The sequence below is a fragment of the Cetorhinus maximus genome, chromosome 5, assembly GCF_964194155.1.
Source record: "Cetorhinus maximus chromosome 5, sCetMax3.hap1.1, whole genome shotgun sequence".
Lineage (NCBI taxonomy): Eukaryota > Metazoa > Chordata > Chondrichthyes > Lamniformes > Cetorhinidae > Cetorhinus > Cetorhinus maximus.
In genome coordinates, this window is record NC_135883.1 from 87,823,128 (window position 1) to 87,848,281 (window position 25,154).

The 25,154-nt window shown below is 43.7% G+C and overlaps 1 protein-coding gene across 1 annotated transcript in view; it reads right to left on the reverse strand.

The window, feature by feature from the left end:
• Positions 1-24,109, reverse strand: part of smpdl3a (sphingomyelin phosphodiesterase acid like 3A) — a 45,982-nt gene extending 21,873 nt beyond the window's left edge. Inside the window, exons 1-2 of the mRNA XM_078542159.1 lie at positions 23,931-24,109; positions 7,860-8,073 (exon numbers count right to left, since the gene is read on the reverse strand). Coding sequence (XP_078398285.1) covers positions 7,860-8,073; positions 23,931-24,051 — 335 coding nt within the window. The 5' untranslated portion in view covers positions 24,052-24,109. The remainder of the gene's footprint in view (positions 1-7,859; positions 8,074-23,930) is intronic.
• Positions 24,110-25,154: the final 1,045 nt, after the last annotated feature.

Genomic DNA, 25,154 nt, shown 5'->3' on the forward strand with positions numbered 1-25,154 from the left:
AGAGGACTTGCAGCCCTCGATATTTTGATAAATAAACTACAGCAAGAGCCGAGATGTTATACTCTTGTCCTTTGCCATTTACAGGGCCAATTTACAATATATCAAAACCGCTGAACAGGTCAGAGTATTGCATTTCAAAATGCCTTGCAAATTTGGATTTAAAAAGATTAAATGGTAAAGTTTATCTTCCAAAGTAATTAACCGCTTCTATTGCAAAATAAAGCCAGCCTTGTCTCAATAGTACCACTCCCACTCCTGAATCAGAAGGTTGCGGGTTCCAGTGCCACTTAGGGAGACTTGCAAAGATAATTTCAGCTGACACTTCAGTGAAGTACTAAGTGAGCCTGCATTGCTGAAGATGTCAAACTGATGCCCCAACTTCCCTCTTGAGTGAACATAGAAGATCTCATGGCATTCATCAAAGAAGAGAAGGGGAGTTCTCCTTGGTGACCTGGCCAATATTTATCCTTCAGTTAACATCACAGAAAACAGTTTATCTGGTCATTATCTCATTATTGATTTTGGAAACTTGCTGCATGCAAACCGGTTGCCACAAGTCTTCCATTACGACAGTTATAATACTTCAAATGACTGAGATATCCTGGAGTTGTAAGGTGCTATATAAATTCAAGTCTATTTCTTTTCTGAACATTACTTGAAAAGCTAACTCTTCTTAATGGATTTACGCTGTGAGAGAACATATGGGAATTTGGTAAAACAAGGGCCTGAATTTTTAGCCTGTCAGGCGAGCGCATCGATGGGACCAGAAGTGGATGTGAAATCCGTTCCTGCCCGCAAGCGGCTCCTGACATCAATTTCGCACCGGCTGGCCAATTAACTGCCAGCCAGCGTGAAACCCGTGCTGGGACAGGCTCAGCGCTGACACTGGGGGCGGGAAGAGGGCGGGTGCCAGGAGCAGTAAGGGTGCAGACGTAGGATTTAAATGGAGCTCCCTGAAGGCTGGAAGTCTGCGCTCAAGAGCCTCAGGGAGCTGCTTTGGGAATCCCTTTTTTTTTTAAACACATCATCTTAGATTGCTGCTACTGTCTCCAGAATGTCATAGTTACTCAGAGCCCATGCCAAGCGTGACAGAAATGCCTGGAACCAGTCTGCCCACATCGCCCCCACCCCCATTTTTCCAATGAGTGCCTTAGGGTTTTGCTGGAGGCAGTTAGTGACCGGCGCAACATCCTCTTAGTAAGAGGAGGCCACTTCACATGACAAAGGTAGCCTGGCCACTGTCCATGATGTTGTTCGCAGATCCTGGATCCAGTGTAGGAAAAGGTTCAATGACCTTCTTCGTTCTGCCAGGGTAAGTGCTGATTCCAGTTTGGGGTTCTGGGGTTGCATTCAGACCTGCGAGCTGACACAACGTCAGGAGCCTCAGCAGGTTATGTCAGATGGATGAGGCACCTAGTGACTCTGCTGGCAATCCATCCATCTCTGGTGAACAGGGAGGGTCAAACCAACTTCACGTTGGCAGACGACCTGCAGCTCCATGCATCCGGGGGCTCTTCTCGGGGCGCTCCTGATGACGGCAGCAATTGCTCCACCCCTTTGTCAGTGACCATTGCATGAGGAGACCACAAAGACACTGTTCTCTCCCAACCTGACAGGGCCCTCACAGGCTCTGGTGACCAGAGGACGGCGCCAAAGGGGCATCAGAGTTAGCAGCCTGCCTCCAATGCAGCTACCAGCGAGGGGGAATTATCAAGTCGTTGCACGCGTAAGCAAAAACTTAAGTCACAATGATCACATAAGGGGTCTCAGGGGTGATTAATTTCTCCTTGGCATGTGTGTACTGGTCCATTTATATCTTTGCCTTCAATATTAAAATGTTACATAATATGCAAAGGCCTTAGTGTGCTTCATATAATTTGATAGGGAAGAGGTCTGGGAGTCGTGTGTCACACAAATGAAAGGCTGCAAAGTTTATTTCAAAGGTCAGGACTTGAGTGGAGAATGACAGGAGTGCCTCACCAGCACTAATCAGTAAGGTGGAGCTTCCCTTGCCATCGCCTTGACTTCATGCTTTGGATTCCTAACTAAAAGTCCTCTGAATCAAGGCCTCCCTGCCTCCCATAAGCATCCTCACGTCGGGATCTTGCTCCTCACCCTGGGGCTCCTCAGGCTCCTCCTCAGGCTCAGAACTTGAATCGTTCTTGCAGGCTGTGGAGTAGGATCGCTGTCTTCATCCTCCAATGGGTTACCCCTTGACAGAGCCAGGTTATGCAGTGAGCAGCAGACAACAAGGGAGACACACTCAGGAGGATACTGAAGTGATTCCTCTGAGCTGTCCAGGCAGCAAAACCTCATCTTGAGTAGGCCTATGATCCTCTTGATTACTACCCTTGTGGATGCATGACTGCAGTTGTAGCTCTCCTCGCCTGGAGCCCTTGGGCGGCTCAGTGGTGTAATCAGCCACCTTTTCAGCGGATAGCCTTTGTTCCCCCCAGGAACCAGCCATCCAAGCGAGCTGGAGCAATGAACTGCCTTGGCAACTGGGACTGACACAGGATGTACGCATCAAAGCAGTTTCCTGGATACCTGGCACGAACCTGTAGTATCTGGCTCTTGTGGTCACACACAATCTGGATATTGAGAGAGTGGAAGCCCTTTCTATTGATAGAGGCATCCGGCTCCCCCTGCTTTTATGGGCACATGCATGCAGTCAATGGCTCCCGGATTCGGGGAAATCCTGCAATTGCAACAAAGCTTCTGGCTCGCTCAGCCTGGCTGGCCTCATCTGTCCTGAAGTGAACAAAGATGCTGACCCTTTGGAACAGTGCATCTGTGATCAACTTAATGCAGGTCTGGGCAGCGGATTGCGAGAATCCACAGAGAACTCCCACTCACCCCTGGAAAGAACCTGAGGCGTAAAAGTTCAGGGCAACTGTCACCTTCAGAGCCACTGGCATAGGGTGGCCACCTACAGAGTTGGAGACAATTTCGGGCTGGTCATTTCACATACAGAAGTGGTAGTGTCCCTGGAGAAGCAGAGCCTTCTCCAGCACTGAGCCTCAGTCATGTCCAGGTATCATGATCGCTGCCTGTACACCCTGCCGGCTGGGTAATGGCACCTTCTCTGGACCCTTCTGCCTTGCACTCCCTGCTGGCCCTGCACCCCTTCTGGCTGCGCCATTCGGTTCATAGATCCGACTCTGGGATGCTGCCTGCAGGCAACTGGCCTCTTCTGCCTTCTGGCCCTCTCATCCTCAGAAGAGGAGGTCCCTCCAGCAGAGTACACAATCCCCATTTCTGCACAGATTTCTGCACAGAGGGAGCCTTTCTGCAGAAAGCCTCTGCAAATGCTTAAAAATCAGTGAGTTCTAAACACCAAAAAATGCCTGAAACGATCTCTAAACCAACTGCAAACAACTAACAGCAAAACTCCTAACTCTTCACCTAACCAACATCCTGTGTGCCTTTCATCCTGCCCTGGATATAGAATGAATGAAAAACCTGAAGGCCGCCTGGCCAAGTGGCCTGTGCACTGAGTGTAAAAGCACACAGGCAATTCAAAATTGCCGTCAACTGCTCTTTTAATGGGCTTAATTGGCCCTTTAACTGTCAGCAAGCGCAGTTCCGACTTTAGTACGCGCCCGCCGGCCGAAATATCGCATGGCGGCTCGACGATGTCAAGACACCCCCCCCGACGTCATTGCACCCCACTTCACAACCATTTGTGTCTACCGCGCGCTCGCACAGTGAGCAAAAATATTGACCAAGTGCTTTCAGTGTGCCTGCAGGTGCAGAGTCTATCCACCAGGTTGTGGTATGGCATAAATTGCACTCTGTTGGGAAGGGCCATCATATTGTTTTGATTTAGGTTAGCAAAATGCAAGTCACTCTTCAACAAGTGCAAAATTTAAACTGGTAAAAAGATACATTTGATTCTATGTCTGTCATATGGATAGTTCATTGATCAAACAGTTCTGTATTCGTCGACTACTAATTCCCTTCATATCACCACTTCTGCATGTGGCACTAGATTCTGCTCCTGACATGCCTGGCCTTCCCCTCCCATCCTTATGCCTTGCTCTCCACCAAGTGAATGATTTGGCTTTAACCTATACTGTGCCCTAGCACTTTAAGTAGCCACCTCTACACGTTCAGCTCTAAACAAAGGATCATTTTGTGGAACAATCAAATGGGAACTCCCAGAGGACATGCATCAGTGGAAACCTTCTCACCCAACCTAACAGCAATATGATCCATAGCATCCTATGCTCTTCCCCCACTCAGCCCCAGCAGCAATATCAGCTATGGGACAAATCAGGCTCTGTGGTCGCTAAGTCTGGCTGAGCATGTCTCCCTCACCCATGCCCTCCACCTTTGTTAAACTTTAACATCCAGTTAAAGAAAAATCTCACACTGTGGTAGGAAAAATCATTTCAGCAAAATCCTCCACTGACCCCATCAAGAGGAAACTATGACCTTCAGAGCAATTACTACATTTCATCTAATTGTCTGACAACACTAATTTCTTAGCTGTTATCACCCTTTAACCTGGGTTCAATTATCCACGCACCCACATTACTTTCCTTGAGCTGAACACTGCACTTGATCCTGGCTTCCCATGGGTAACACCATGAGTGATTAACTAGTAGGTTGTAAAAATAGAAGTCCATGAAAATTACAACAGGGCCATTCAGCCAAACTAACACATGTTGGTTATCCTCCACATGAGCAGTACTTTAACCAAGTTCTTTCAAGCACTGATCTGAACTATTCTTAAATGTTGACATGGTCGCTGCTTCACCTCCAACTCCAGTAATACACTCCATGGCATTCATGAAAAAAATTCTCCTGTCTTCTGTCTTAACTCTTGTCTTTAATGTTATAACCACCCTGTTTGTACTTCAACGACTGGAAAGAGTTAATCTACACCTTGTCTCAAACCTTCATAATTTTAAACACCCCCCCCCACCCATCAAATTATACCACAATCTCCTCTGTTCTACCAAAAACCATCTGAATTTCATTTGTTTTTCATCATACAAGCAGCACCCTAGTGACTCTGCTCTGGATCCTTTTAATTGCCTTAACATCCTGCCTATAGTTGAAGCCAAAAACTGCACAGTACTCGAATTGTGGCCTATGTTTTCAAACAATGCTTCACTATTACATATTGACTTTTATATTTCAGTCCCAGAATGGAAACATGCAGTACACCCCCTTACCTACTTCCAACTAATCTTGAGAAATTGCCCTTAACATCTACTCTCTGTTGCCTCCCTTCTAACTGTTTTTAATACAATTTTTTTAATTCATTCACGGTTGTGGGCATCACTGGCTAGGCCAGTAGTTATTGCCCATCCCCAATTGCCCTCGAGAAGATGGTGGTAAGCCAGCATCTTGGGTATTAAAATTCCATACCGCTTGATCTTCCTGAATAGTCTTTTACGTGGTATTGTGTCAAAGACTTTCTAAAAGTCCAGTTGTACCACATTCAAGTGTGTCAAGCAAGATCTTCCTTTCTGAAATCCATGTTGGTTGTTCCTAATTATTTTTTATATTTTTCTTAAATTCATCTTTAATTACAAAATCCAAAATTCTCCCTACCATAGCTACTAATCTGTAACTACCTGGATTAAGACTGGTTTCCTTATTGAAAATGACTCTGACTACTCTCCAACACACTTTCAATCTCAGTGGGACCTGGAATATGATTGCTAGGGCCTCTTGTACTTCTTTCACCATTTTCCTCAGGATAAGGAGAAACCTCCTTGTATAGAACCTTGGTGAGACCATAGCTGGAGTACTGTGTGTGGTTCTGGTCGCCACATTATAGGAAGGATGTGATTGCACTGGAGGGGATGCAGAGGAGATTCACCAGGATGTTGCCTGGGATGAAACATTTAAGTTATGAGGAGAGGTTGGATAGACTTGGGTTGTTTTCGTTGGAGCAGAGAAGACTGAGGAGCGACCTGATCAAGGTGTACAAGATTATGAGGGGCATGGATAGGGTGGATAGGGAGTAGCTGTTCCCCTTAGTTGAAGGCTCTGTCACAAGGGGGCATAAGTTCAAGGTGAGGGGCAAGAGGTTTAGGGGGGATGTGTGGAAAAACTTTTTTTACCCAGAAGGTGGTGACAGTCTGGAATGCACTGCCTGGGAGGGTGGTGGAGGCAGGTTGCCTCACATCCTTTAAAAAGTACCTGGATGAGCACTTGGCATGTCATAACATTCAAGGCTATGGGCCAAGTGCTGGTAAATGGGGTTAGGTAGGTAGGTCAGGTGTTTCTCATGTGTCGGTGCAGACTCGATGGGCCGAAGGGCCTCTTCTGCACTCTGTGATTCTGTGAAAAGAAAGGATTTGCAGTCATACAGTGCTTTTTGTGATCTCAGTACATCCAAAGCATTTCACGGCGAATTAAGTGATTTTAAAGAGTCGTCACTGTTGGAATATATGGAAAAAGAGCCATCAATTAGTGCCAGATCCCACAAAAAAAAATTAACTGCTAAAATAAAAGCAAAATGCTGGAAATCTGAAATAAAAATAGAAAATGCTGGAAAAACTCAGCAGCTCTGGCAGCATCTGTGGAGAAAAAAACAAAGTTAACGTTTCGAGTCCATATGACTCTTCTTCAAAGCTAAAGAGAAGTAGAAATGTGATGGATTTTACACTGTTTAGGAGGGATGGAGCAGGTGGAGCAAAATGGAAGGTCAGGGACGGTGTGAGCTCAGGAGGGATTGACAAAGCTGCCTTGGGCACGAGACAAAGGGAGTGTTAATGGTAGTGTTAAAGACTAAAGAAGGTGCTGGGAGTGGCATTAAGGTAAGAAAGCAGAATGTGTTAATAGCAGAACAATGGTCAGTGCCCAACATAGAAACAAGTAACAGGTGGCCCTGTGGAGGGCAGGGGCAGGGGGTTGTTGGGAAAAAAAGAATTAAAAAATGAATCAATTAAAAAATGAAAAATAAACAAAATAAATAAATGAAAATACATTTTTATAACATTTTTAAAAACAGGATTACAAAAGGGGTGAAGATGGAGGAGGCAGTTCATGGTCTGAAGTTGTTGAACTCAATCTTAAGTCCAGAAGGCTGTAAAGTGCCTAATTGGAAGATGAGGTGCTGTTCCTCCAGTTTGCATTGGGCTTCACTGGAACATCACAGCAGGCAAAGGATGGACATGTGGGCATGAGTGCAAGGTGTTGTGTTGAAATGGCAAGCAACAGGAAGGCCTGGGTCATGTTTGCAGACTGAGGGAAGATGTTCCGCAAAGTGGTCACCCAGCCAGCGTTTAATCTCCCCAATGTAGGTCTCCTCTACATTACCTTTATACCACTCTCAGCACCTTCTTCAATCTTTAACACTACCATTAACACGCTCTTTGTCTTGTGTCCATGACATCTTTGTCAATCTCTCCTGAGCTCCCACCTGTCCCTGACCTTCCATTTTACTCCAATCCCTCTTAAACAGTATAAAATCCATCACATTTCTATTTCCCTTTAGCTCTGAAGAAGAGTACTATGGACTCGAAACGTTAACTCTATTTCTCTCTCTATGCCAGATGCTGCCAGACATGCTGAGTTTTCCAGCATTTTTTGTTTTTATTGTTATAAATGATCAAATAAACTGTTTAAGTGGTGTTGGGTAAGAGATAAATGTTGCCAAGGATATGGTGAGTGCTCCACTGCTCTTCTTCAAATAGTTCCATGGAATATTTTATTTCTACTTGAAGGGACACACAGGGTTTCAATTTAACATATCATCCAAAAAAAAGCACTTCCTACTGTGCAGCATTCCCTCAGTACTGTAATAGATATAATTTTAGATATAATGGAAGGTTTTACTCTGCTAATATTTGGCAATACACACATTTAGTTCAGTATGACACCATGTCAATATTTACCCAGTCCATATCACAAAGGAGGGTTGAACTTTAGCATCTTTCATAAACTTTAAAGCAGACTGGATAAGATTATATGGTGAATCACATAAATAGTCTCCATAAGGTCCTGCATGCTTTGCTGGCAGACCCATTGATGAAAAGCAAACTTTGGTAGGGTCATCTGTCAAGTGGTAGGTAGGATCCAAATGTAAGTCAGTTATGTGCCAGAATTGTCCTAACAGAAAAAAAAAGCAAAGATTAGCAGTTTGCCATACAAAAAAACCTCCAACACAAATTTCAAATTCTAATAAAACTTCAACAGTGAATCAAGCTGAACTACTTATGTGTATTTACTTGCAGTTGCTCAATGAGACTTATATCACTGCTGGATCTATTTCGAAATGTTAACACTTATGCCTCAGTACACACTATCCACTTGCTTTCTGAATATTCCACTTTTGCTTCAGCTTGTTCCTAGTCTCTGTACATTTGTCCCTCTCCAATTGAATGCTGTAGCATTTTTCGTCTTAACTGTTCTTAATTGGCTCTGTTAAAGGAGGCACCGAACAGGTTTAGTAGTACCCCCACATTTAAAAATAAAAGATAATAAATTCCTTAAAAAATAACTGATCATTTGTCTAGAACCACAAGTTGCTAAACTCTATCTAGATGTTTTGCTCTGCAGGATTGCATTTGTATCAGATTGTATGAGATTATTTTATCTGAAGTTGAAACGGATCATCGTGTTAATAAGAGTGTTTTGTAGCTGGTTTAGTTTCCAGAAGTTCGGTGTGGCGTTTTCATTCCATTGTTAATGCTTCTCACTAAGGTACGCACCTACATCACAAATGGGCACAAAGATACTAAGATATCTAACCAGGCAACTGAGCACATTAAAATACTTGAGCTAAATGTAAACTGAGCGATATACTGTCACACTTACTCATTTCCAACAGATGTCAAAGGAATCAGCAAAAAGGTGCAAGTGCAGAGTACATTAAAGGTAAGACCCAACTAGTTGTTCTCCTCAAGTGACAGGAGGGGAGGGGTTGGAAAAAGTAGCTCTGGGATCGAGTTGACTCCAAGATGAGATGGGGGAATTAGAAAAAATAAAGCAAAAGCCTGCAATTATACAGTACTTTTCATGACTACAGGACATCCCAAAGCACATTGCAGCCAGTGAAGGCCTGTTGCAATGTAGGAAATGCAGCAGCCACAGAAGCTCCCACAAACAGCAATTTGATAATGGTTAGATAATCTGTTTATGTGATGTTGGTTGAGGGATGAATATTGTTCAGGGCACTGGGGAATAAAATGACTCCCCTTCTCTTCTTTGAAATACTGCTATGGGGCTTACGCAAGCAGCCAAAATGAGAGAAGCATGGTTAGTGGAGGTCTGTAGGAGGTTACAGAGATGGGATAGGGCAAGCCCTGATGATTTTGAAAGCAAGAATGAGAACCTTAAAATCGAAGCATTGCTACACAAGGAGCCAATGTAAGTCAGCGAGCACAAATGTGATGAATGAATGGGATTGCTGCAAGTTAGGAAATGGGCAGCAGAGTTTTGAATAAGCTCAGGTTGTATATTGTAGTCTAACACTAAATTCAATACTTTTTTTTTAAGGATTTATCCATTTTAAGTGCAAAGTGTGGAAATTAGAACTATCATAATTTCAGAAGTGAACTCTAACTAGTTATATATGCTTTTCACTATCAGGAATTCATCAAGTCCTTCTTCAAAAAAAAAACTGCAATGGTTCCCTATTATTCATTCACGGGATGTGGGGTTCACTGGCTGGGCTTGCATTTGTTGCCCAACCCTAGTTTCCCTCAATAAGGTGGTGGTGAGCCATCTTTTTGAACCACCGCAATCTATGTGGTGTAGGTACACCCACAGTGCTGTTAGGAAGGGAGTTCCAGGGTTTTGACCCAGCAACAGTGAAGGAACGGCAATATTTTTCAAAGTCAGAATGGTGAGTGGCTTGGAGAGGAACCTCCAGGTGGTGGTGTTCCCATCTATCTGCTGCTCTTGTCCTTCTAAGTGGTAGTGGGTTTGGAAGGTGCTGTCTAAGGAGCCTTGGTAAATTCCTGCAGTGCATCTTGTAGATGTTACACACTGCTGCCAAATGCAGCAAGACTTGGACAATATCCAGGCTTGTGCTGACAAATGGCAAGTAACATTTGTGCCACACAAGTGTCAGGCAATCTCCAACAAGACAGAATCCAACCATCACCCCTTGATGTTCAATGGCATTACCATCACTGAATCCCCCACTATCAACATCCTGGGGGTGTGTTTACCATTGACCAGAAATTGAACAGGACTGGCCATATAAATACTGTGGTACAAGAAAAGGTCAGAGGCTAGGAATCGTGCGACGAGTAATTTACCTCCTGACTCTCCAAAGCCTGTCCACCATCTACAAGGCACAAGTCATAAGTGTGATGGAATACTCCCCACTTGCCTGGATGAGTGCAGCTCCCATAACACTCAAGAAGGTGGACACCGTCCAGGACAAAGCAGCCCACTTGATTGGCACTACATCCACAAACATTCACTCCTTCCTCCACTGCTGCACAGTGGCAGTGGAGGAGGGAGTGAATGTTTGTGGATGTAGTGCCAATCAAGTGGGCTGCTTTGTCCTGGACGGTGTCCACCTTCTTGAGTGTTATGGGAGCTGCACTCATCCAGGCAAGTGGGGAGTATTCCATCACACTTATGACTTGTGCCTTGTAGATGGTGGACAGGCTTTGGAGAGTCAGGAGGTAAATTACTCGTCGCACGATTCCTAGCCTCTGACCTTTTCTTGTACCACAGTATTTATATGGCCAGTCCTGTTCAATTTCTGGTCAATGGTAAACACACCCCCAGGATGTTGATAGTGGGGGATTCAGTGATGGTAATGCCATTGAACATCAAGGGGCGATGGTTGGATTCTGTCTTGTTGGAGATTGCCTGACACTTGTGTGGCACAAATGTTACTTGCCATTTGTCAGCACAAGCCTGGATATTGTCCAAGTCTTGCTGCATTTGGACATGGACTACTTCAGTATCTCAGGAGTCAAGAATGGGCTGAACATTGTGCAATCATCAGCAAACATCCCCACTTCTGACCTTATGATGGAAGGAAGGTCATTGGTGAAGCAGCTGAAGATGGTTGGGCATACGACATTACCCTGAGGAACTCCTGCAGTGATGCCCTTGAGCTGAGATAACTGACCTCCAACAACCACAACCATCTCCCTTTGTGCTAGGTATGACTCCAACCAGCAGAGAGTTTTCCCCCCACTGACTCCAATTTTGCTAGGGGTCCTTGATGGCCACACTCGGTCAAATGCTGCCTTGATGTCAAGAGCAATCACTCTCACCTCAGGAGTTCAGCACTTTTGTCTATGTTTGAACCAAGGCTATAATGAGGTCAGGAGCTGAGGGGCCCTGGCGGAACCCAAACTGGGCACTAGTGAACAGGTTATTGCTAAGCAAGTGCCTCTTGATAGCACTGTTGATGACCCCTTCCATTACTTTACTAATGACCGAGTGTAGACTGATGGGGCGGTAATTGGCCGGGTTGGATTTGTCCTGCTTTTAGTGTACAGGGCATACCTGGGCAATTTTCCACATAGCCGGGTAGATGCCAGTGTTGTAGCTGTACTGGAACACTTTGGCTAGGGGTGTGGTAAGCTCTGGAGCACAAATCTTCAGTACTATTACCGGAATATTGTCAGGGCCCATAGACTTTGCACTATCCAATGCCTTCAGCCGTTTCTTGATATCACGTGGAGTGAATCGAATTGGTCGAAGGCTGGCAGCTGTGATACTGGGAACCTCCGGAGGAGGAGGCAAAGTTGGATCATCCACTCGGCACTTCTTGCAGAAGATTGTTGCGAGTGCTTCAGCCTTATCTTTTGCACCGCTGTGCTGGGCTCCCGCATCACTGAGAATGGGGATATTTGTGAGCCTCCTCCTCCAGTGAGTTGTTTAATTGTCCAACACCATTCACGACTGGATGTGGCAGGACTGCAGAGCTTAGATCTGATCCGTTGGTTGTGGGATCGCTTAGCTCTGTCTATCAGTTGCTGCTCATGCTGTTTGGCACGCAAGTAGTCCTGTGTTATAGCTTCACCAGGTTGACACCTCATTTTTAGGTATGCCTGGTGCTGCTCCTCACATGCCCTCCTGCACTCTTCATTGATCCAAGGTTGATCCCCTGGCTCAGTGGTAATGGTAGAGTGGGGGGATATGCTAGGCCATGAGGTTACAGATTGTGTTCGAGTACAATTCTGCTGCTGCTGATGGCCCACAGCTCCTCATGGATGCCCAATCTTCAGTTGTTCGAAATCTATCCCATTTAGCACGGTGGTAGTGCCGCACAACACGATGCAGGGTATCCTCAATATGAAGGCAGGGCTTTGTCTCCACAATGACTGTGCGGTGGTCACTTCTACTGATACTGTCATGGGCAGATGCATCTGCGGCAGGCAGGTTGGTGAAGATGAGGTCAAGTAAGTTTTCCCGCTTGTTGCATCCCTCACCACCTGCCGCAGACCCAGTCTAGCAGCTATGTCTTTTAGGACTCGGACAGTAGTGGTCTACCCAGCCATCCTTGGTGATGGACATTGAAGTCCCCCACCCAGAGTACATTCTGCGCCCTTGCCACCCGCAGTGCTTCCTCCAAATGATGTTGAACATGGAACAGCACTGATTCAGCAGCTGAGGGAGGGCAGTAAGTGGTAGTCAGCAGGAGGTTTCCTTGTCCATGTTTGACCTGATGCTATGAGAGTTCATGGGGTCTGGAGTCAATGTTGAGTGTTCCCAGGACAACTCCCTCCTGACAGTACATCACTGTGCTGCCTCCTCTGCTGGGTCTGTCCTGCCGATGGGACAGGACATACCCAGGGATGCTGATGGAGGAGTCTGGGACATTATCTGTAAGATATGATTCCATGAGGATGACTATGTCAGGCTGTTGCTTGACTAGTCTGTGAGACAGCTCTATTTTGGTAATTTTCCAATCTCCCAATTTTGGCACTGGCCCCCAGATGTTAGTAAAGAGGACTTTGGATCCAAAATTTGGTCGGTGGCAGGAAGCAAATGCTAATGTTTGATGGGAGTTTTTGTGACTGTAAGGCTGTTTCCATTGGGGATTCACAGGGCGCAACATTGATAATACGATGAATAGCAAGGGACCAATCATTTAGACTTAAATGTACAGGGCATGATTAAAAAGTTTGCAGGTGAAACATTTGGTAGTATGTTTAATGGCGATGAAGAAATCTGTACATTGCAGGGAGATATTAATGGACAAGTGGGCAAAAAAGCAGTAAATGGAATTCAGTCTGGAGAAGTGCAGAAGGTAATGCAGTGGTGGGGGGGTGGTGGGGGGGAATGCAAATCCAGATTTCTGAAGGTAGCAAGACAGGTGGATAAGGTGGTTCAGATGGCATACAATATACTTCCCTTTAATAATCCATAGCACAGAATTTAAGAGCAGGGTGGTTATGTCAGAACTGTATAAAACATTAGCTAGCCCATAGCTAGAGTGCTGCATGTAGTTCTGGTCAGGAAGGACACAGTCACACCAGAAAGGGTGCAAGAAGATTTGCATGGATGCTGCCAGGAATGGAGAATTTTAGCTAGGAGGAATGGCTGGATAGGCTGGGATTGTTTTTTTTTGGTATACAGGAGACAGAGGGAAAACTTAATTGACCTGTACAAAATTATGAGGGGCCTAGATAGAACGGATAGGAAGGATGTATTTCTTTTAGCAGAGAGGTCAATAAATAGGGGACATAGATTTAAATCAATTGGCAGAAAGATAGAAGGAAGTTGAGACGTATTTTCACTCAGAGTGGTGGGGGTCTGGAACTCACCGCCTGAAAAGATAATAGCGGAAAAGTTCTCATTGCATTTAAAAAGTTATTGGATATGCACTTGAGGTGCCTTAACCTTCAGGGCTACAGGCCAAGAGTTGTAAGGAGGGATTTGGCTGGATAGCTCTTTCCTGGCTGGTGCAGACAAGGTGGGCCAAATGACCTCCTTCTGTAGCGTAAATTTTCTATGTTTCTATGTGATTTTGTGATGGTGACTATCCTGCAAACGTTTCATCTGCCTCAAATCACAAAAGGACCAAGGCAGTTTTATTCATTTCTTTAGTTGCTTATTTAACCAAGCCAATTTTCTTAATACTTCTATCATGAACATAAGTATCTTTACAGTACATCAATGTTTAATTCAAAGCCTGCCTGTAAATTGCTCTTTAATTCACTGGCTCCTGGCAGTGAATGTGCTGTCACTTCAGTTCCTAGATTGGTGCTGATTGCCCGATACACTACCATGCTCGCTGCACGACACAACTTTTCAAGGCTGCCCTGCCCCCCAACCTACCCAAACACCCCAAGTGTCACTCAGTCATATATTTAATTGATTTGCTGTGTTGTAATGCTACAGGGCACTTTCACTGTAAGCTGTTACAATATATGGCTGAAGATAAAGTCTAAAACTGCATGGTCTTCAAAAAGCTGTTACTGAGCAGTCCATAACTGTGACAAGTATTCAGAACTCCTTCCTTCCTGATGCCAGCTATCAGTTATTTTAAACATAAAACTGACCTTCCGGGCTCACATTTCTCTTCAACCATACCAAGATTTATGTATTGGGGAATATTCTTCTAAGAAGTAACTGCATTTGGTATAATTGTGTTCTATTTTAACACCAAACGAGCGCAATAATTTTGTTGCTTTGAGTGAGGTTCCAGCTTGCTAAGAATCTTATGATCTTGAGGAAGAACCTTCCCTCAATTGCTCCATTCTGTTTAATCTTTATGACCCAATCAAGTTTTCTTCCTGCTATGTCTGTCTGACCCTCTGCACTTCAATATGTCTTTCTAGACCCAATTGTATTATTCATAACAGCAGATAGCAATAAAGAGAAGTCATAGAGTCATAGAAGTCTACAGCACAGAAAAAGGCCCTTCAGCCCATTGAGTCTGTGCCAGTCAAACAAGTACCTAACTATTCAATCATGTCGCCCCTTAATCTCCTCTGCTCCAGGGAAAATAACGCCAGTTTATCCAATCTCTCCTCATAACTAAAACTCTCCGGCCCAGGCAACATCTTGGTAAATCTCCTCTGCACTCTCTAGTGCAATTACATCCTTCCTATAATGTGGATTCCAGAACTGCACGCAATATTCTAGCTGTGGCCTAACCAGCATTTTATACAGTTCCAGCATAACCTCACTGCTCTTGTATTCTATGCCTCGGATATCAAAGGAAAGTATTCCATATGCCTTCTTAACCACCTTCTCTACCTGTCCCTCTACCTTAAGAGACCGGTGGACATGCACACCAAGGTCCCTCTGATCCTCGGTACTTCCCAGGGTCCTACCATTCATCGTGAGTTCCCGTGCCTTGTTTGTCCTGCCCAAGTGCATCACCTCACACTTATCCGCATTAAATTCCATTTGCCACTGATCAGCCTATCCATATCCGCCTGTAATCCAAGGCTATCCTCCTCACTATTTACCACCCCACCAATTTTCGTGTCATCCGCGAACTTACTGATCAACCCTCCTACATTCAAGTCTAAATCGTTTATATATACCACAAACAGCACGGGACCCAATGCTGATCCCTGTGGAACCCCACTGGACACAGGCAGCCAGTCACAAAAACATTCCTTGACCATCACCCTCTGCTTCCTGCCACTCAGCCAATTCTGGATCCAATTTGCCAAATTACCTTCGATCCCATGGACTCTGACCTTCGTTATCAGTCTCCCATGCAAGATCTTATCAAAAGCCTTGCTGAAGTCCAAGAAGACTACGTCAAATGCATTGCCCTCATTTACACACTTGGTCACTTATTCAAAAAATTCAATCAAATTGGTCAGACATGACTTCCCCTTAACAAAACCATGCTGACTGACCTTGATTAATCCCTGCCTCTCCAAGTGTAGATTAACTCTGTCCCTCAGAATTGCTTCCAATAGTTATGGTGCATTCATCGATGTGGTGTCTAAAACTGTGGCCCAATCACTATGTTGTATAAAATACAATTTTAGACATCCCATTGAACAGAGAGAGTCACTGTGAATAGGTATGGAGTTGGATGGAGTTTAATGAAGTGAGGGCTACATGCAGCAGTGTGACTGATGAGGAATTTTAATGCAAAGTTTAAAAATAGGAAGCATTGGCCCAAAATTGCACTAACAATTTTGTGCCTTCAACCTTCGAACCTCTGTGCCTTTCCACCTTCAACCATTCAGATTTTCATTGCGTTTTTAATGGTTTCCTACATTGTCCAGCACACTTCTTGCAATTGCTGTCTTCAAAAGTGGTAGAAGGGCTTATTCTCCTGGCACCAAAATGCAGCAGCCATTCAGTTGGTAGTGCTGCACTCGCTATTCTTTCATGCAGAATTTGAAGAAAAGCCATGTTGCTGAGCAACTGCCCTACATATTCTAATTATGTTGGGCTCAATTCACTTTTCTGCCAGCAGGTTTTTCTTCCTTTTGGTCGCTAAGCAGTATACGTCTTACATCTCGAAGCACATCCATTTCCACAAAGGTCACTAAAGAATGTGACATATTCTATTGAAAAGAAACTGTAAAATGGACCAATGACAGGTGTCAAAAGTGAATATTATCTGTGGAATATTCTTCCTGACTACACACCACTTTACTGTATACCCACTTCTAAATGTTATGTATTAAAAGGTCCTTACTGAAGTGAGTGAGGTAATCCTAGGCCTTTATAAATCACTGGTGTGACTGCGTTTAGAATACTGTATATAGTAATAGATATTGGAGCTATTGAAGAGATAAAGAGAAAGCAACCAGGAGAATGAGGAGTCATTATGTGTGAGGCATTTTCTCATTGGGAAAAGAGAAGAATGAGAGGTACTTTGATTATTGCGTAAGATTCTAAAGGGACGAGATCAGCGGTTCTCAAACTGGAGTCTGTGGACCTGTGTGGGTCCTAAGAGACTTTCAAAGGGTCCGCAAAATTATATGAATGGGAAACCATTTCTGCAATGGCGTGGGTCTGGTGCACACTGCCAGCCATTCACCATTACTGGCAGTGACACAATGGTAGAAATGGCACACACCAAATAACATTTCAGCGATATTTTAGGGCAGACCAGCTAATAATTAACAGAAGGGGAAGGGGGAAAATAAACCCTGAAATACCCAGCAGCTGAGCAACAGGTAAGCAGGAGGTAGAGGATTACACCGGAAAGAGTGTCAGGATACCCAACAAGAGACACCTAGCCAATTCTCACTCCAGGAAGAGGTGTGGTATAGTGAACAGGCATGCTTGTGAACCTGTAAAATTGCCTTTACGCTGAAGCGAAAATACAAAGCTTCTACAACAATTATATCAATGCTCACAGTTTTGTAAAGCCCTAACAAAATTTCATGCAAGTCCTTTAACAAGACACTAATGAAGTTAATTTCAGATATGTAAATGTGCAAAAAGTTTATTGTATTATAAATTTGAAGAGGGGTGTCTGTGATACCAAATCCATTCGGAAAGGGTTCCTTTAACCAAACAGGTCTGCACTAGATAGCCTTTGGCATTTTTCATCTAGCAATTCCTTTGTTCTAAAATTGCCACAACAATAAGCAATTCTGGAGTATCATCCATGTATCATCCAGAAGGCATGAGAGCAAAGCGAGAGCAATCCAACCCAGACTGCAATTGAAAAAGAGTGAGATTGGATTTAAATCAGCAAAGAAGCAGCAGAACCCAAGGAAACTTACATTGTGATTGAGACTAACTAAGTATTAAGGTAAGGATCTAAGATAAGGAGTAAGGATAATTAAATTAGGTTTTAAAGAAAGATACATTTTAGATGTTAATTCTTAAGTTGTTTTAAAAGTCTCATGTTTAATTTCCGATAAGATTATTATTCTAATAAATAGAGACATGGCAAGGCACCTCAGTCCTGTAGAATGTACATCCTGCTCTATGTGGGAACTCCAGGACAATTTTCCTGCTTGAGCAGTAATTGACATCACTATGGTGTATCCACAAGGTTTGAGAATTTTTATGGATAGCAGATTTCAAGAGATGATTACTTCACAGCTAAAGAGAGGGAATGGGTGACCGCCAAATAGACAAGTAGGATCAGGCAGATAGGGCAAGAGTCCCCCAAGTGCATCTTGCTCTCCAACTGGATTCAGTCCTGGATATGGTGAAAGGGCAGCCAGGTCCATGGCACCATGGGTGGCTGAGCTGTAGAGGCAGGATGTAAGAAAGATTTGGAAAGTAATAGTCATAGGGGATTCTATAGTAAAGGCAACAGGCAGGCATTTCTCGGTCACTGACATAATTCCAGGATGGTATTTTGCTTCCCTGTTGCCAGGATCAAGGATGTTACTGAGCTGATACAGGGCAATCTGAGGATGAAAAGTGAACAGCCAGAGGTCATGGTACCAATGACATAGGTAGAAAAAGGGATTAGGTCCCTTTTTTAAAAAAAAAATTATTCTTTCATGTTATGTGGTCATCAGTGGCAAGGCCAGAATTTTGTTGCTTAGCCCTAATTGCCATTGAAATGAGTGGCTTGTACTTCAGAGGGCAGTCAACCACATTTCATAGGTTTGGACCCAGGCGAGGTAAGGATGGCAGATTTCCTTCTCTAAAGTACCAGGTGGGTTTTTACAGCAATTGATGATAGTTTCATGGTCACTAGCTTTCAATTCCAGGTTTATTAATTGAATTTAAATTCCATAGCTGCCACGGTGAGATTTGAACCTGTGTCCCCAGAGCATTAGCCTGAGCCTCTGGATTACTAGTCCACTGACATTACCATAATGTCACCGTCTCCCCATCACCTGCAGGTAGTTATTAGAAGGCGAGGAAGGAGACTAGCAGCAGGGCCACAAAGGTAGTGATTTCTGAATTATTCCCAGCGTAGAAATAAGAGGACACAGCAGATAAATGCATGACTGAAGAAATGGTGAAGGAGGGAGGCCTTTAGATTTCTGGGACAATGGGAATAGTTCTGGGGGAAGTGGGAGCTGTACAGGCCAAATATGTTGCACCTCAACAGAACCTCAGGAGACCAATGTCCTCACGGGATGGTTGGCTAAAGATTGGGGAGGGATTAAACCAATTTGGCAGCAGAATGGTAACCAGTATGCAGCATTAGAGAGGAGAAACACGGTGCATAAAGAATTGGGAGAGGCAGATAGCACTAGATTAAGAAATGGTGAGGTATTAGGTAGATCAGAGTGCGAGGGAGTGCAATAAGCTCTAGATTTAGATTACAGCAAATGTATGTCAACGCAGGAATTGTGGTAAATAAGATTGGTGAGCTGCAGGTGCAGAGAACCACATGGAAATATGATGCTTTGGTGACAATGGAGAACTGCCTCAAAAAAGGCAGGTCTGTGTATTAAATATTCCAGGTGTCCATGAAGGAAAGAAACGGGGAGGGGTGGAAATATTAATCAAGAAAAATATTGAAGTGCTGGAGAGGGAAATGTCCTAGGGAGGGTTAATGGCAGAATCTATTTAATTAGAGTTAAGAAACAATAGAAGTAGCATTACACTACAAGGTGTATTCTATAGACCACCAACCAGTGGGAAAGATATAAGGGAGCAAACTTACAGAGAGGTGCAAGAACTATAGAGTAGTAGTAACGGAGGACTTTAATTATTCAAATTATAGACTAGGATAGGAATAGTGTAAAGAGCAAAGAGGAAGAGTTTCTGAAGTGTGTTTAGGGGAATTTTCTTGAGCAGTATGTTTTCAGTCCAATGAGGAAGGAGAGGCATTGCTGGATCTGTTTCTGGAAATAAGCTGGGTCAAGTGTCAGCAGGAGACCAAAAGGGAACAATGTTTATAGCATCATAAGGCTTAGGTGAGTATTGGAAAGGAGCAATCCAAAGTAAAAATACTTAAGTGAGGAAGAGCTAATTTCAGTTGGGCGAGAACAGATCTGACCAAAGCAAATTGGGATCAAAGATTGTCAAGCAAAACTGAACTAAAGATGAGAATGCGAGTACAGTTGAGGTATATTCCCTGTATGATGAAAGAGATAAAGAGTAAGATGAAGCAAAAGACTGTGTATGAGAGATGGGTTGATAATATGTGAGCACCAAGCTGAATATAGAAAGTTCAGAGGAAAGTGAAAAAGGACATAAGAGCAGCAAAAAGAGAATATGAGAATGGACTGGCAGCTAACATAAAAGGATATCCGAGTCTTGTATGGGCATATAAATTATAAAATGGTAGTAAGTGAAGGTTAGAGACCAAAAAAGGGGATCTACGTAGAGGGATCTGGGTGTCCTAGTACATGAATGACAAAAGGTTAGTATGCAGGTAAGGCAAGCAATTAAGAAAGCTAATAGAATGTTATCGTTTATTGCAAGGGGAACTGAACAGAAGAGTAAGTTATGCTTCAGTTATACAGGGCATTGGTGAGACCACATCTGGAGTACTGTGTACAGTATTTGTCTCCTTATTTGAGGAAAGATGTAAACGTATTGGAAGCAGTTCAGAGAAGGTTTACTAGACTAATACCTGAAATGGATGGATTGTCTTATGAGGAAAGGTTGGACAGGCTAGGGTTATATCCGCTGGAGTTTAGAAGAGTAGGAGGCGACTTGATCGAAACATATAAGGTGCTGAAAGGACTTAACATGGTGGATGTGGAAAGGATGCTCCCTCTTATTGGGAGAATCTAGGCCCAGGGATCAATGTTTAAAAATAAGAGATTGCCCATTTAAGCTGGAGATGAGGATTTTTTTTTTTCTCTCTCAGAGTTGTGAGTCTTTGGAATTCCTTTCCTCAAAAGGCGATGGAAGCAAGAGTCTTTGAATATCTTTAAGGCATAAGTACATAGATTTTTGATAATCAAGGGGATGAAAGGTTATCAGGGGTAGGGAGGAATGTGAAGCTGAGGTTAAAATTATATCAGTCATGATCTTAATGAATGGTGGAGCAGGCTCGAGGGGCCGAGCAGCCTACTTCTAATTCGTATGTACGCACAGGGGTGGAAGACATGGCTAAGGTATTAAATTAGCACTCTGCATCTGTCTACCAAGGAAGAAGGCGCTGCCAAGTCACGATGTAAGAGGAGGTTAGTTGAGACACTGGATGGCTAAAAATTGATAAAGAGGGGTGATTAGAAATTCTGACTGTACTTAAAGTTCATAAGTCAACAGGACTGGTTGGGGTGCTTACGAGGATGCTGCAAGTAGGGAGGCTGGAAATTCTGGAGCTATTGGCCATAATCTTCCAATCCTTAGATATGAGGGTGGTGCCAGAGGACTGGAGAATTGCAAATGTTAAACCCGTGTTCAAAAAAGAGAGCGTAAGGAAAAATCCAGTAACTGCAGGCCAGCCAGTTTACCCTTGGTGGTGGGGACACTTATGGAAATGATAATCTGGGTCAAAATTAACAGTCACTCAGACAAGCATGGATTAATTAAAGAAAATTGATATAGATTTGTCAAAAGCAAATTGTGCTTAACTTACTTATTACTTTGATGAGGTAACAGAGAGCGTTGCTGAGGTAATGGGTTGATGTGGTGTATATCGTCTTCCAAGAGGGTTTGATAAGGTGCCACGTAACAGGTCTGTCAGCAAATATTAAGCCCATGGAATAAAAGGGATAGTGGCAGCGTGGATAAAAAGTTGGTTGAGTGACAGGAAACAAGAGAGTCATCTTGACTGATTGTTTTTCAGACTGAAGGAAGGTATACAGTGATTTCCCCAGGACCATTGCTTTTCATGATCCATTCTAATGACCTGGACTTGGGGTGCAACTTCAAAATTTGGAAGTATTCTGAATTCTGAAGAGGATAGCGGTAGGCTTCAAAAGGACATAGATGGGCTGCTGGAATGAGTAGACATGTGGCAGATTATATTTAATGCAGAGAAATGTGGTGATACATTTTTTTTTATTTGTTCATGGGATGTGGGCTTTGCTGGCTGGGCCAGCATTTATTTCCCATCCCTAATTGCCCTTGAACAGGTGGTGGTGAGCTGCCTTCTTGAACCACTGCAGTCCATGTGGTGTAGGTACACCCACAGTGCTGTTAGTGAGGGAGTTCCAGGGTTTTGACGCAGCGACAGTGAAGGAATCACAATATAGTTCCAAGTCAAGATGTTGAGTGTCTTGGAGGTGGTGTTCCAATGTGTCTGCTGCCCTTGTCCTTCTAGGTGGTAGTGGTCATGGGTTTGGATAGTGCTGTCTAAGGAGCCTTGGTGGGTTCCTGCAGTGCTGCCACTGTGCATCAGTAGTGGAGAGAGTGAATGTTTGTGGACGTGGTGCCAATCAAGTGGGCTGCTTGGTCCTGGATGGTGTCAAGCTTCTTGAGTGTTGTTGGAGCTACATTCATCCAGACAAGTGGAGAGCATTCCATTACACTCCTGACTTGTGCTTTGTAGATGGTGGATAGGCTTTGGGGAGTCAGGTGGTGAGTTATTCTTCGTAAGGGGCGCGTGAGGAGACTGAGTGCCAGAGTGAGGCAGAGACTGAGTGAGTAGCGAATTAGGTTCACATGGGAATTCGGTGCACAGGGGAAAGAGGTGTGGCATACACAGGAATTATTCTAAGTTAATTAAGCGAGTAATTAAATTAAGTTAACTAAATAACATTAGTAACAATGGCAGGACAGGACAATGGCAGAACTCTCTGCCTCCGAAGGCGGTGGAGGTGGGGTCATTGAATATTTTTAAGGTGGAGGTAGATAGATTCTTGTTAGGCAAGGGAAATAAAAGGTTATCGGGGTAGATGGGAATGTGGAATTCAAAACACAAACAGAGGCCAAATGGCCTACTTCTGCTCCTATTTGGTATGTTCGTATGTACTTGCCACAGGATTCCTAGCCTCTGACCTTTGACAGAAAAATCAAGGAAAGGCAATATAAATAAAGGGTGCAATTCTAAAGAGGGTACAAGAGCCCAGAAACCTGGGAGCTTATGTGCTCAAATTCTTGAAGGAGGCAGGACAAGTTGAAAAAGTGGTCAAAAAGACATACAGGATCCTGGGTTTTACAAATAGAGGCATGAGGTACAAAAGTAAGTATGTTATGATGAACATTTAGAAAACACTGGTTCAGCCCCAACTGGAGTACTGTGTCCACCACCCTTTAGGAAGGATGTGAAGGCTTTTAGAAGGTGCAGAAAAGATTTATGAGGACGGTCCCAGGGATGAGGGACTTCAGTCACATGGATTGACTGGAGAAGCTATGTGTTTCTCCTTGAAGAAGAAAACATTGACAAGAGATTTGACAGAGATGTTCAAAATAATGGGGAGGACGGTGGAGTGGGTGGAGCAGGAACGACACAGAAACTATTTCCATTGGCAGGTTTGAAAAACAGGGGACACTGATTTATAGTAAAGATCAAAAAAAAATCAAGGGCAACATGAGGAAAAACATATTTTTTACAAAGTGGTTAGTATCTGGAATGCACCGACAGAGTGTGGTGGGGGCAGGCTCAATGTGGCTTATAGAAGGGAATTAGATATTCGCCTTTAGAGAAACCAAATGCAGGACTATGGGCAAAGAGTGGGGGAATAGGACGGACTGGGTTGCTCTTGCAGAGAGCAGGTATGAAAGCCAGAGGCCGAATGGCCTCTATGTCGTGCATGATTTCCCTCCCTCTCCATCTCGCCTGCTGTGCGTCACTCAAATATATCGCCCTACCCCTTCCCACTGTTGTTATTTCCGGATCAGCCACTAAACAACAAACTTTTTTTGAAGTTTCCTTCTGAGGCAGAAACCATTTTCGTCAAACAAATAGCAACATCTTCTCAGGTTATTTTGTAACAAATCGGACTTCAATCGGTGAATTATCGACTCGTTCCAAAACAAAAAGCACACCTTACCTATGCTTCTACATTAACATGACATAAAAAGACAACAATGATCTCCCAACATAGATCCAGGGAATAGCAGCACTCCGTAGGATTGATTATCTGATCATTGTTATTCTAGCCACAATAAATCAGCAATGAGTTTGAACTGGATAGTGGGGGGGAACAGCGAAAGTAAGGCACCTTCACTCCAAAAACTAGCAAATACTTCTTCCATTCCTTTAAATCGCGGTCCCCGGAACAGCGGCAACTCACCTGCGGCCCTGACTCCGGTACTTTTCCGAAGAAAGGCAGCGGTGAAAGCGAAGGCACTTGGAGTGAACACAAACAAACTGCAGGAGAAGCACCAAAACACAAGCACTAGCCTCGCGTCCATCGCTGCCTCAGCACACAGCTGAGCGGAAGCACGTGACCGACGTCGCTCCCGACCACGTTCTGATGCGGTCATTGAACAAGTGGGAGAGTCTGCATTGAGCTGACAGCTACCATGCAACAATGTTAATGTTAAGGGAATGTTAGGAGGGATATTAACGACCATAAAAAGGACTTCGAGCCCATGCGGTCGTTATAATTCTTAAACAGTCAAATGCTGAAGCCTAGATTACATTTTGCATTCTAAAATCTGCGACAACTTTTGCTTCCCCTCCTGTTTTTATGTGCTGTAGGCACATAAAAAAATCCACTTGTACATAAATGTAAAGGATTGGGCTGTCCCTGTAATGCTCGTTTTAATTCAGTTGAAGTAAACTGCAGCTGCTTAAATAAACAGCCGAGTTGTTTACTGTGCTCCACCGTTTCAGTTCACTAGTTTTAAGAAGGCTCTTCGTGCTCTCAAAAAAATGTATGTTAAAAAACTCGTATTTGTGGTGTTACCTTACTTTTTAAGATATACTGATCTAGAGCAAGTTGCATTTCCGATAGTTTAGATTGAAAATCCCTACCACCCTTCAGCACTGCACATAGCAAATAGGTGTTATCCAGTTACAATGCTTCAACCAGAGAGCGCTGACCCTGAACAGGGAGGAGAGCTGGAAAAGTTCTGCGTCTCTGCAAAGCAAATTTGAAGCGTGGCTTTCTCATATATATAGGAATTCCTATAGTCTCTGGGAACAATGTTCGATCCACAACATTCATACGTAAGCGTCCGAGCACATCAATCATTATTTTTCCCTCCAAGGACAAATTACTTTATAATTTTATTACTTTCATTATTCATCATTAATTGGAGAACAATTTCTTAACTAACCATTAGTTATTATTATGATGCCAATAGTATGTCAAATAATAAATAATCTTTAAATAAACACGTATTATGCTTTGGACTTTGGATCCAATCAGACCACTTTCCTTTTGCACAATTGCAGCAACCAGGCCTTGGATGCCGCTTCAATTGATCTGAGGAAAGCAGGAAACAGCTAAGTCACAATGGGCTTAAAAATATATACTAATGTATGTTAAGTACCTTACAGTATAACACCC